Source organism: Periplaneta americana, chromosome 16 (assembly GCF_040183065.1).
Source record: "Periplaneta americana isolate PAMFEO1 chromosome 16, P.americana_PAMFEO1_priV1, whole genome shotgun sequence".
Classification (NCBI taxonomy): Eukaryota; Metazoa; Arthropoda; class Insecta; order Blattodea; family Blattidae; genus Periplaneta; species Periplaneta americana.
Window position 1 is genome coordinate 54,833,117 of NC_091132.1, and position 13,989 is coordinate 54,847,105.

The 13,989-nt window shown below is 33.4% G+C and overlaps 1 protein-coding gene across 5 annotated transcripts in view; it reads left to right on the forward strand.

Moving 5' to 3' along the window:
• Positions 1-1,437: 1,437 nt before the first annotated feature.
• Positions 1,438-13,989, forward strand: part of LOC138716275 (ankyrin-3) — a 40,541-nt gene continuing 27,989 nt past the window's right edge. The window contains exons 1-3 of one of the 5 annotated variants that reach the window (XM_069849176.1): positions 1,438-1,554; positions 1,981-2,100; positions 13,572-13,813. In XM_069849176.1, the coding sequence (XP_069705277.1) occupies positions 13,637-13,813 (177 nt within the window). In that variant the 5' untranslated portion in view covers positions 1,438-1,554; positions 1,981-2,100; positions 13,572-13,636. Of the gene's footprint in view, positions 1,619-1,980; positions 2,101-11,242; positions 11,367-13,350; positions 13,488-13,571; positions 13,814-13,989 lie in introns of those variants that run through there. The other 4 variants (XM_069849174.1, XM_069849175.1, XM_069849173.1 and 1 more) reach the window with 4 other exon arrangements.

Genomic DNA, 13,989 nt, shown 5'->3' on the forward strand with positions numbered 1-13,989 from the left:
GGAAAAGCTGTTAACTTGAATTTATTTGAAGCAAAGCATTACTGGATTATGTAATAAGGTAGGCGATGTTTGGATCCTGTGTCTTAACTCTGTTCTCAATTATTATCTTAGCGTATGCTCGATTACACTAACCTCTAGCGCTTGAAAGTGGAACTATACGCTGGCGCACAGAGAAACAAAACACAGGAAATTGCGCTCAGTGTCCATTCTTTATAATCCCTATTCGCTGATATTACCAACGAATAGGGATTATAAAGAATGGTCACTGAGCGAAATTTCCTGTGTTTTGTTTCTCTGTGCGCCAGCGTTTAGTTCCACTTTCAAGCGCTAGAGGTTAGTGTAATCGAGCATACGCTAAGATAATAATTGAGAGTAGAGTTGAGACATAGGATCCAAACATCGCCTACCTTATTGCATAATCCAGTAACGCTTTGCTTCAAATAAATTCAAGTTAACGGCTTTTCCTTATTTCTCAGTGACAAACTAGTTGTAATAATAATATTTTATATTTCAGATATAATAAATTGTATTATAAAATAATATAATACATTATAAAATTAAGTATCGAATGCGTTTAATATTTGTATACAATATAATACAGGTATATGGTTTTACTTCTCGTAAGAGTTTTGTTTTTCCATTTTCAGTGCTATCAAATCATTACATATTTTAATTGTTGTTGGGGTCAACGTCTCAACTCTCATTATAAAGGAACTCTAGAGTCTAGACATTACAGTTAATGACGGATTTATTATTTTAAGGATCCAATTTATTTTATTTGAGTACATAATGTACCTAGATGTATTAATTATATGTGTTATATTTCCGCTGTGTCGACTGCTAGCTGGTGTGATGTCAGCGCCAACTCTAGGAAGAAAGCAGAATCTCACGCTTTAGCTGGCTTGAAGGTCATTGAAATCAGTCCGGCTACATCAAAGGTACCGACGCGAAGTGTCCATTCTTTATATCCCTATTCGCTGGTATTACAATACTCAAAAGCAACTATGACAAGAGAATGCCTCAATAGTTTAGCATTTATCTAAAAAAAAAAAAAAGCACTATTTAATTTATGTGATTCATAAGCCATCATTAGTAAGTTGGCTTCTCAAAAATATGCAGTCTTTATATCTTGTAGAGTTGTTTAAAATAACTGAAAATTTGCTAAGGATTCGCAATTAATTTTGAAATATTTATAAAACGGTGAATATTATATTATATTATTAGAATCGTCACTGATCTCATATTTGACATTTTATAAATTGCGCGTAATGCATGTACGCATTCCTTTAGTTTAAGTTCGTTACACTAGATGGTACTGAAATAACCAATGGGACATTGAATGTCAGCAACTTCGTTATAATCATGTTTAAACTAGGGATTTTGTAAAAATAGTAATATTTTTATTTAAAACTTAATTATAATTTAACATTTTGTAATATGAGTGTCACTTACTTCATGTAAGAAATGTCGTCTGCTGTGCACAGAGCACGCTGTTGCCCTCTGTCGTATTTATATGTAATTGCAGTTTCGACGAGACGTAGAAAATGGGGAAGAGTGAGTTAGTATAATCTTAAAAATATAGCTTTACAGTCCCCAAAAAGAAAATGATATATTCATGGTAAATAAATGAAACAGTTCTTGTGATTGTTATAGTACTCCACATATAAGTTTTAAAGAGCATGTGCCCATTTTTTGATGATGTCACTTGAGTATGTATTATGCCCCGACGAAGCAAAATTTAACACATGAATCCAATTTGTTAGTGTTTACGAATAATTTACAGTGTAACAAAAAATGATATATGTTTTAAACATTATTCTTTGTACTTGGTATACAACTTGAAACTTTGGCATTATTGTAGATGATTATTAAATTGTAATGGTAGGATTTTGACACCTTACGCAGATGCAATACATAAATTAATAAGACATTTATCTGCTACGGGCCACTGACTCATTACCTATGGTATTGTGCTCGTAGGGTTCAACAACAGAGAGAGGGGCAATGAACACGCACATTATAGCAGCAGAGGGCTGGTGTGCGGAAGGCACCAATTTAGCTAAAGGAACTGCACCAAGTGCAGGAACTAAAATTTCTCAGGCAAGTATAGAGTACAGATTATGTAGGCCTATGCATTTTGTTTGAGGTTTTAAGATACATACTGTAACATTAAGTGATTGGCTGTCGTCGAGGTACAGATTTATTGAAGGGAAGTTAATATTATTTTGCAGCAAAAGTCAAAAGACTATTTAGAACATTTATTTTACTACATTAACAGCGCTGGGGTATCAAAACAGTTACGCTTTGTTTTCCATGTTCTTAACAGCAGTTTCATAATTATTCATGTTTAAAATTTTCGTAAAAGTTAATCTCATTTGCCTTTTATATTAGTCTTTCCAATAGGCCAAAGCTTAGCCTATGTATGAGCTATCTTCAGACTTTTAATACTAGTAGGAACAGCATGTCAGTTAATAATTAAATAGAACGAAAGTGAAGTATTTTTGGGGCTTTCACTTTAAATAACACATCATTGTGCCCAATTTTTATTACCTTTTAGTACGGAGTTTTTTCACATTAACTTGGCTAATTAGGGAAGTTATTTTCACAGTAGGAAACATACTGTGTGTAGGCCCTTCGACATTGTATGAGAATATAGATTATTTTGAGGCCCTATTAGTTACACTTCAACTTCAAGTCATTTTTCACATTTTTTTTTTAACACGAATAATTCAATTTTTAACGTTAAGCTGACACTTATAATTTAATTTTTGCAGTATGGTACATTATGCTATAGGCCTATATATATGCAACTCTCAATAAAATTGTTAATATTTTATTACCAGTAAGCCTACAATAGTAGGTGTCCTATTAAATTTAAGTACTAGTTTTAGCTAAAGAGTTCGATTTAAAAAAACACCAGAAATTGATTTTCGAGAAGATTGATGATACTGGAAAAATAGCTTGTGATGTTTGGTTCTGGAGAAATTATGATTCTGAGAAGCTTTATTATTTAGAAATAAATGTTATTTTGGCCTGTTCTACAATCATGTTTGTGACATATTTCTATATGTAGATACAATATGGTAATTTGCTTCACAAATATAGAAATGGAGGCAATTACATCAGTTAGAAGATTTTTTGTAGTAGGCCCTAAATATTATACAGAATACATTTTACACTTAGTTTCTGATAATGTTAAACGTCTTTTTTGGAATGATCATTATGTGACAGTGGAGTAACATTTGGCTTACATTCCTTATTCTTCAAATTTCTGTGAATAATGTTAACAAATAGCCTATATTGTGAATTTGTTTTAGATTAGTGAAGAACTAACAAACAAGCTTCACTAAACAAAATTAAATTATTATATAATATAATTGAATCGCACTTTTTAGAAAGGAACTAAGTCAAAATTTGCTACTTTTCAGGAGAGCATAAAAACAATTTTTTATGCACATGTAGCAGAATAAAATATTTAAGACTTACATTATATAAAGATAATATGGGATTGAATTTAATGATAACAGACTTTTTAAAAAAAATTTGTGCTACAATGGTAAGTTATACATAAACTTCTAAATTTGAGACTGAGTTCCTTTCTTTACTGGAAATTGTTTTTGAAAGAACAAAATAAATAGATTAAGTTAACAATATTTATTCAACGCAGATCTACATGTATTTTGATTAAATTGACATGTTAGAAATTTTAAAATAATATTATGAATCAAAAAATTAATTCAAAATGGACATGTTTCATAAAAAAATTAACACATGTGAAATGACTAGTGGGTCTCATTCATGGTGCGCCAGGACCTGTGTAGTAGAATCTGAAAAGATTTCTTCGTAAAATGCTTCAGCATTTTCATCACTGACGTATTTCATTAGTTCCTTAAGGTCTTCAATCTTTTGGGCATTGATGGGAACTTTTTCTTCTGGATATGCCTTTGTTAGTTCACTGTCAAACTCGTAAATTCCCCTTCCCAAGGTGAGACCTATTGCTGATATAACTCCTGATGTATGGACGAGCTTCTACAACGCCAGGACTGTCTGAGCTGTATGTGAATTCCTTTCATACAAACTGTGTGAAATGAACCTTTCTCTAACGAGGATTCTTTAAAGTTTCTTCCGATATGGTATTCGTTTTGAAAAATTTAGGCCACCACATATCAAAGTTACTGATCAGTTTTCAGAGTCCACTTTGTACGGTTATTTCTATATATTCTTTTATTGTATACACCCTATCGGTCCCTGTTATTGCTTTTCTGAAAACCCCAAAATCCCTATCATAAGGGAGAAAGGAAAATAATGTTTTATAGTTTTGAATCTTACAGAAGCTGCCAGACCAAGACAAAACCTAACTATTGTATGATTTTTGTTTTGGCCTGGGCAGCTATCTGAGAACATGTGTAAGTTATGTTTTCATCAAAATAGTATTTCGAAAACGAACAAACATCATTGGCTCCCTTTCGAACTGTCCTTCCTAATACATGTACAGCACACATTGGTTGGATTTAAGATCATGAATGCAAAATATATTAACCTATAATTTATTGCCTCATATAGAAGATTTCTTTGAACTGGTAATTGGGGGAAGGGGAGATTATGCTAACAACGTTCATCATGTCTTTTAATTTTAGGGATCATCTTAGTGAAATTACTGGCTCATGTATTGACGCACACAACTTTCTCTGTTATAAAAATACTTTAAAATAAAATAATAATGATTATCTAAACAACTTATTACCGGTACTTTACAATTACCTATACAAACATTCATTGTTGTCTGTATAAGCACAGGTTTCATAAGCAAGTGTAACAGTATACCAACAATTAATGTAGCATAATTAAGTTACAAACGATATGTTGTCATATTTTCGATGTCCAAACAGTGAAGAAACGCACTAACTTCCTGACTTAGTTCATTTCTTTACCGCAGTACAAACATCACTGTGTTGTTAGAGACACATGGAAGGATCTGACTAAGTTCCTTTCTTCTCCAATCAATGTGTCTTGGAAGTAGTAATCATTTGGCTAATAAAAACAAAAATGGCAAATTTTGACTTAGTTCCTTTCTAAAAAGTGCGATTCAATTAAGTAATGCAATAAAATTTCCCTAGTCATGTTTGTGACAGGTGATTAGGTATGTGACATTGTATAGATTTAGGTAATTGAGTGTGAAAATACAATTCCACGATTATTAAATATGGGTGTTCTTAGTGTTCGAATGATATCATTCATTTGTGTGGTAACTCCATCATCATCTTGATATATGAAGTTAAGTTCAAACCGTTTTGTTAAGGAAAACTACTCTGATATTAGAGTTGTTCACAGAAGATGCTTGTGCAACGAATGGCTTCCACGTTTTCTTATCAAATGCTTTCACGAGTAAAGATGTGCCAGGTGAAATTTTAGAACTCTGTTCTGTAGTAAATGATGATATATTATCTGCATCATATGCATTGTCTTCACAATCACAACATAACTCCCTGTTCTCACCATACCGTATTTACCCGAATATAAGACGAGTTTTTCTCCAATTTTTACGTTGAAAAATTGGTGGGAGGGGATTGTCTTAAATTCGCTTATTATTAAAAATGCACAAGTTACGTAAATCGTTTAATGTTGTACAGTACCTATACTAAATAACATCACAGGCATAGCTGTTTCTCCTGCGGTCCACTTGTTCACAGTGATATCAAATTGTGTGGTACATGGCAAAAAAATTACCGTATTCTAGATGTTTACCTATGTAGCAATTTCAACCCCTAGCAGTTAGTTTGTATACATAGTTTTTGTAAATATAATATTTAGACTGTTAAGCCCTACAGGGATACAAATTCAATTTCATCAAGAGGATCTACCAGTATCTATTTTGCAGAGGTAAGTAAACTTGAAATTTCATATGTTCTAGAAAAGTAGTTAATAATAGGTCGGCTTTGAATTCATTAACGAAAAATATTGTAAATATTAAATCCTACAGAAGTCATTGTAAAACTAGGGGTCATCTTAATTTCGAGGTTGTCTTGTATTTGGGTAAATACGATAACATGTAGTAATTGGGTGTTCAATGATTGCTGACTGCTAAATAGATTTGTTGTTGTTGTTTTCTAATGCCAGGTGTTTGACAATAAAGTCATTTGACCTCTTGCACTCCAATATTTTTCAAAGATATTATCATGACCAGCCACTGAAGCACAGATTTTGAGGTGTTCCGAATCCATTTCTTGGTTTGAGTTGCACAATGGGCAGTTAGGGGACTGATATATTCCAATTCTATGCAGGTGTTTGGCCAAACAATAATGGCCTGTTGCCAATCTAAATGCAGCTACAGACGATTTTCGTGGTAAATCGGGAATTAACTGTGGATTTTGATGCAGAGAGTTCCATTTTTTCCCTTGGGATTGAGTTATCAAATTTTGTTTGTTGAAGTCTAAGTATGTAGATTTAATAAATCTCTTCACAGAGTAATACGTAGATTTAGTAACAGGTCTGTAAGTAGCAGTGCTGCCCTTCTTTGCTAAAGCATCCGCATTCTCGTTTCCCAGGATTCCACAACGGGATGGTATCCATTGGAGTACAATTCTTTTATTGAGTGATATTAATTGAGAGAGCATTTTAGTTATTTCTGCTGTTTGAGATGAAGGTGTGTGTTTAGAGACTATTGATAGAATAGCTGCTTTGGAGTGTGACAATATAACTGCATTCCTAAATTTATTGATGTGGCATGGAAGTTTCCTGAGACTTATTGCAATGATTTCACCATCAAAACTTGTTGTTCCATATCCAAGAGATCTATAAAGTGAGAAGAGACAGCACATAACACTTGCACCGGCACCTTGTTCTCTGGAGATCAAGGATCCGTCGGTGTATAAATGAAGCCAGTTTTGTGGAGGGTACCTAATATTAATTGTCTCTAAAGACAATTGTTTCAGTATTTCAGTGTTTACTTCTGATTTCAGTATTTCTTCTGTTAAATTTAGATTATATTCTATATTTAATAGAGTTAAAGGGTTTGGTTTAATTTGTAAGTTTTCTTTTAAATTCGGGATATTGATTTTCTGTTTTAATTCTTGAACCATGGATATGAAACTTTTTTGAGTTTTCAATCTACAGAGAGAACTGTATGAATGCCAATTGTTACCTGGTAATCTGATAAGTTTTTCATATTGAATCAGTGCTTTTTCTTCTATTGTCATTTTGATGCTGTTAATATTAGTGAGGAATCTCATAGAATCTATTGGAGTTGTTTTGATTCCACCAGTAATGAATCTGAGAGCTTGGTTTTGAACATATTCTATGTCGTTTATGAAAGGTGAAGTAATTAAAATTTCTCCGCAGTATGTCAGCACTGGCTGTATAAACATTTTGTATGTAGTGTTCAAAGTATTCCTAGAGCATCCCCATTTCTTTCCTGCTAAATAGATATACCATACATGATTATTGCAACATCTGATAACATAATATAATCCGTGGAGCCACAGCCCTTGAAGGGCCCAGACCGACCAGCTGGCTGCTGGTCTCACGTTCACATGCCGAAGCAGAGGTGGACAATCATCCAACCAGAATGGAGATACCATGTGGTTAGCATGATGATCCTCCCACCCACTATAACTGGCTTTCGCAACCAGATCTAATAACATGCCTTCTTAATACCTGGAACTTCTTCAGCCAGATTCTATTCAATCTGGACTTCGTCGTGCATCATTGGAAATACAGACACAGACACCACTTTTGCAGCTACTGCAGGAAAGTCAACTGCATAAACTCGAGACTTTCCATTACCACCCTCACCATCCACAACTCCCTTCCCATGGGACGTTGCTGAATACTTCCATTCAATAGACATGTTAAATTTTAGTCATATTACAACAGTGTTTTCTCATAAGTAATTAAAATATAGATCTAGATTAATTTTCCGGGCTGAGAGGCCGTGGTCTATTGGTTGGTTTTATACTAGACATTTCGTCTGCAACTGTGGCAGACATCTTCTGTGGAGTGGTATCCGAGGTCGCAACCCTCTTCTCGGCGTACCTGAGATCTATAGATCTATAGACTCCGGCCGTGAAAGCCTACACTACAAAATTAAAATATACATAAAATAACAGCTGTTTTATTTATTTTAATTATTTGCATTCAACACTTGAAAATCGTTATGATCTGGTGATCACTATGTTGAATAAGTAGCAAATGAACTTGTTGTAGCATTAGTCCAGATTATTAATTTTGGTTTATTGGCTTGAAACTCTACGTGTTGTCAGGAGGACTTCATAAATTTATCTATGACCTGTATGTTATGTAATGAGCAAACCATAGTTTTCTTATAAAGTTATAACTTCATAAGTGAGAAACACAAATTCAATCAGGTATACACTATATACGTATTTTATTTACATGTTGATTTGTGCGTTTTTATGACATAATAAATACGTTAATACGGGAAAACTGTGGAAATGGTCGTCTTCATTTACCAATAACCTCAGCAATTTTTTTTCTTTCTGAAACCAATGTAAGTTCCCATTCAGCTATGTAAATACAACCTCACTTTAGTTGTCACCTGTAACTGCAATTAGTGACCAAAGGACTTTAATTGGAAATTTATCCTTTGAAGAGGTGGAAAAATTCATATACCTGGGAGCAACATTAACAAATATAAATGATACTCGGGAGGAAATTAAAAACAGAATAAATATGGGAAATTCCTGTTTATTCGGTTTTATCATCCAGTCTGCTGTCAAAAAATCTGAAAGTTAGAATTTATAAAACAGTTATATTACCGGTTGTTCTTTATGGTTGTGAAAATTGGACTCTCACTTTGAGAGAGGAACATAGGTTAAGGGTGTTTGAGAATAAGGTTCTTAGGAAAATATTTGGGGCTAAGAGGGATGAAGTTAGAGAAAAATGGAGAAAGTTACACAACACAGAACTGCACGCATTGTATTCTTCACCTGACATAATTAGGAACATTAAATCCAGACGTTTGAGATGGGCAGGGCATGTAGCACATATGGGCGAATCCAGAAATGCATATAGAGTGTTAGTTGGGAAGCAGGAGGGAAAAAGATCTTTGGGGAGGGCGAGACGTAAATGGGAGGATAATGAAATGGTTCTGTCGATATGTTATGGAACTCTTCGTTTCTTTTTCAGTGTAGAATCTGCTGTGCCCCTATATTGAATACTGTTACGAATCACCCTGTGTTGTGATTAAAAGTGGAAGGTTTTTTTTTTAGGAGAAAGAAATTCTTTTAATAAAGGGGAATGTACCGTATTTGTAATAATTGTAGTTGTAGTCAGAAGGTTGTTTATTCCGCAAGTTCCTTGTCTGAGGTGAAACATTTGATGCCATTGTCAGGAAATCCTGTTTGTTACTTGCTTCATTAACGTATTTTCCCCAGAACTGCGCAATGTTGATGCACAGTGGATTTGATAAATAATTTTCTGTATTGATAACAATAATAGTGAAGTAGGAATAAATGTTTGTATGATTCTAGAGGAAATGAGAATGTGCTGAGAAATCGTGCCCAATGACGTTGATTATTGTTAGGGTCGAATTTGAGCATATTTGCATGTTTTATTTCTTAGTTCAAAGCTGTATGCTACCATTATTTATATGTTTCAAGAGGTTTGCAACCAATGACAGATTTTTATAGTATATATATATATATATATATATATATATATATTTCCGCATTAATTAATTAAGTGCAAATAAATACTGTACGTACTGTATTTGTTGCATTTTATTATTCGACTCTTAAAATAGTGTTAAGAAATGGAAAATGACAATATGCAAATTATGATAAATGGAGACAGTATAGCCACTTTTCAATTTTATTTAACTTACTGGAATGTTTAAACATTCGAAGTCCAGTTGACTTGAAACAATTTTTGCATACATTTTGTTAAATGGAGTTATAAAATGTTTTGTTTTTGTGTTATGTGAATGGTCTTCTCAATTCATTGTAAACTGTCCCAGATTTGCCTTCGTAAATACTAAATTTTCATAAATAAGTTACATGTACACAATTGAAGCAATATGAATGCTTTTTAATTACAACTAATAGTTTCGTGAGCCTGAATTATAATTTTATGATGATACCATTTTTATGTTTTGAAAACTAATTTAGCATTTGGTGAATTATTTTATAACAACAGTGCATAAGTCAAAACAGTGAAAAAAATGAACGTAATGCAAAAACCAAATAGATTATAATTGTAATATTCTTTTACTCAATTATAAATAAAATAATATTTTTTCTCTTATTTTTTTGTGATACTTCAATGTGTATGGACGATTTTAATTCCATTATACCATACCCTCAGAAATTTTGAAGATTTATTCATTGTATTTTGATACATCATAGTAATATGATATGCGTAAGAATCACTTCGTGATTCAAAATGGCGCCATGTTCCATCAGATCCTGGCCTCTTAGTCACTCGTAATGAGTGCATAGTGTACATAGTGTTGGACATTGTGCCACTGTCACATATTCTGTGACACAGTACATGAGTGTAGGCCACCAAAAGGGGCTGGGGGGAACAGAGAGGTAGAACTTAAACTGAGAAGGATTCAGTGTGGCATCGGAACTAGAATCCGGTGTGACTTAGTGGATAAAGCTTGAGCACATAGAGCTGAAAACCTGGGTTCAAGTCCCAATGCCGGAGAGAATTTTTCTCCATTCTACCCATTCTTCACCAAAACTAATTTTATTACCTCAACTAGTCCTTCTCTTGTGAGCCATATCGCACATCCTCTGATCATGCGCCTTCTTTCTGGGATTCATAAAGTATTATCTGTGTGACAACACTTTTTTCTAAGACTATACTTATCAGCCAGAATCTCAATCAGAGTGTGGTACGATGTAATAGAAAATATTTTTAATATAATCTATAGACATTGTGGTGGATAGATACTTAATTTAACAATAGTAATTGTTTAATGTGGCTAATCTCTCAAATAAATTAAGTTACTACTGTAAAATTTAAACCCTGAAACTTTTATACCAAAGGTTCATATTTGGCGAGAGTGGAGGGAGGACTCCCTCACCTTCGTCATTAGGTAACATAGGAAAAGAAACCTTATTGCAACACACTAAATAGATTACCTTAGTTACGTAAGCAACCCAGTTCTTATGCTGGTGTGTCATCTTCATGCAGTTGTGGTTGAACGAGGAAGCTGTGGTTAGACGTTAAATATAGTATGTAGATAAGAGTGATGCATATTGCAGGTTGCATCCTAGCATACGTATTTGTGTAAATATTGAAACTTTCATACATGTTTTGAAGAACCAATATGGGAAATAATTTAACAATTGATACCGCTGTGTGCAGTACTTCACAGTCAGTTTTCTTAGGCTGCAATCAAGGTATGTAGTATTTTGAATGTTGTGCGGTTGCTACTAAATTCTAATATAAGAAAATTGAATTGTAACACCTTTCTAACACAGAATAAGTGCAATGTTTCGCATGTCATATTATTTTTTTCATTACCTTAACATAAGTTATATTAGATGTAGCATATGGTGTGCAGATAACATCAAAACTTCCTAAATCATCGGCTATTAATACTGAGGAAGGGTTCACATTCCAGTAAGGTCAGATGAAATTTGTGATGCTTAAGATTCTCACAGGATACTCAGGTTTTCTCTGTTATCATTTCCACCAATTCTGCATCATCTCACTAACACTGAAAAATGTTTGATCTTATCAGCCAGCACTGTAACCAGGGCTCGAAATGGACATTTTCAGGAATGAGAATGTTCTGTTATCTTTATGAACACTGTGAAGTTGATGACAATGGAATTAATTATTAGTGAGATGACGTCGAATATTATCATGCTATATATATATATATATATATATATATATATATATATATATATATATAAAATTACCATTAAAATATTTTTGTATGTACATCAATTAATAAGAACATTTCGGACACAGTCTTCAAAAATGTTATTCTCTTTATCAAATTCACAAATGCGGGACACCACGAACAGTAGTCCCTTATTTCAATCGAAAAAAAATCTGTTGAATAAAATGCACACATCCTGAGTAAGTTGCTTCGATGATTTTTTTCGAAATAAACGTAAGCTATGCAAGTGAAAAATATTGTCATGTAATTATTTTTCATAATGATTAGGGTTGTGATTATTTTACCCAGATTTCGGTCATTAAAATGGTTTAATTTCGGTGGATATTTTGTAAAAAAAAAAGAAAGGGGGAAAAAAACAAGCAATTTGGTGTATATTTTTCGCATCTCAGAAATAAAACAAACAATAATATAATTTAAAAAAAAATCATTATTGAAACAATTCCTTTAAAACTAAGAGATAATTGTTTGCATCATTAATTAAACTCATAATTCATTTTTTTTTTTCATTTGACTGTGAGGGGATGATGGCATTGTCGTCTTGATCTCACAAAGGCAGTTGCTTCAGGAAAAGAAATGATCGTTGTCTGCTTGAACTGCTTCCTGGAAGAAATATGTAGAAATGTTCATGTAAAATTTTCACGTTTTATTTGGAAGAAAGTGCCTTTTTTTGTGTGAATTCTCAATAAAACATGTTTATTGTTGAAAATATCGCGATTATGAAGTAATTTCATGAATTTTTATCAATTTCGCGAAAATTCGCGAATATATTTCACATGACTTTGGACTTTAATTAAGGGATTTGCATTTTTCGTGCATAATATTAAGTTTTTAACATGTTTCGCGTACATCATTAATATAAAAAAATAACACCTTCTAATAATGATGAATGGTGATATCTAATACCACATTAAAATGAATCGGAATGGTCTATAGCCACTTTTTAAAAGGCGGAACAGAAAGGTTCCTGAAATTCACGAATCAGAACGATGTTCTGGTCTGCTCTGGTCCATTTCAAGTTCTGATTGTAACATATCCTTTGATATATAGCAGGACTACATATCAGACCAGCAACTTGAGTTGAAAAAGAATTCATTTGAGAGCATGAAAGTAATTTTTTTGATGAGTATAAACTGTTGCATAGTCCTGCGCTGTGGCGTCGTGGTCACATTGCACTTCACTCACTTAAAGGAAGAAAGAAAGGGACGAAAGAAATAAATAAAAAGAAACGGAGAAAGGAAAAGAAAGAAAGAAAGATAGAAATAATTAAAGAAATGATTAATGAATTGGTACTTGGCAGATTTAAGAGAATAATAGCAGAAAAATAAATAAACGAGTGTACCATATAACGAAGTTGTGTAGTAAACATGTTGAATGATCTTGAGTGGTTTGACCATGAGAAACAATTTGATGAAGCAACTTTTAATTCATTGAATTAGGAAAGGGTTAAGTAGGGCTTATATGCTTTTACAGTTGAAATGAATCCTTATTACTACATGCATCAAAAAGGCTACTATTGCTTCATTCATTGTAGTCTATTGATATCAAACGAGCCTGTCATCTGACATTTAGTTTCAAATGGTCAGTTGATTCTCTGCTTGAAGACGAAAAGGTTAACATGTTTTATGATTATACGAGTATGTTTGAAGTCAGTTTTTGCTGTTTAAACATACTGAAATGTTTGATGAACTTTCAGGTGGAAACACCAGGCACCATGTGGCTGTGTGGCCCTTAGGAAGAAAAGTGTGCCATTCGGCCAGTATGGGCGGAGCACTTAGCAATTTCTTTCAGTCTGGAAGTGCACTTCTATCAGCTGGTAATCACCGTGGTGTCTCAGAACAAACCCGGAGCAAAGTGCGCATCATATTTGATGCTCTCCGAGCTAATCCTAGAGTAACAGTTCAAAGACTGGAAGGTCTGCTGTCTCAAATACCGAAGGTAAGAGATATGTACTCTTCTGCAAGGTTATGAGTTAACTTTGAGCAAGATGGATGGTTCTTCAGTTAAGTGTAGAGTTGGGTCTTCGATATATCAGTACTTTCAATACTTGGGAGCAGGGTTGGGACTTTGCGCGTAAAAAAAGATTATTTACATTACAGTAAAATACGCGTAAA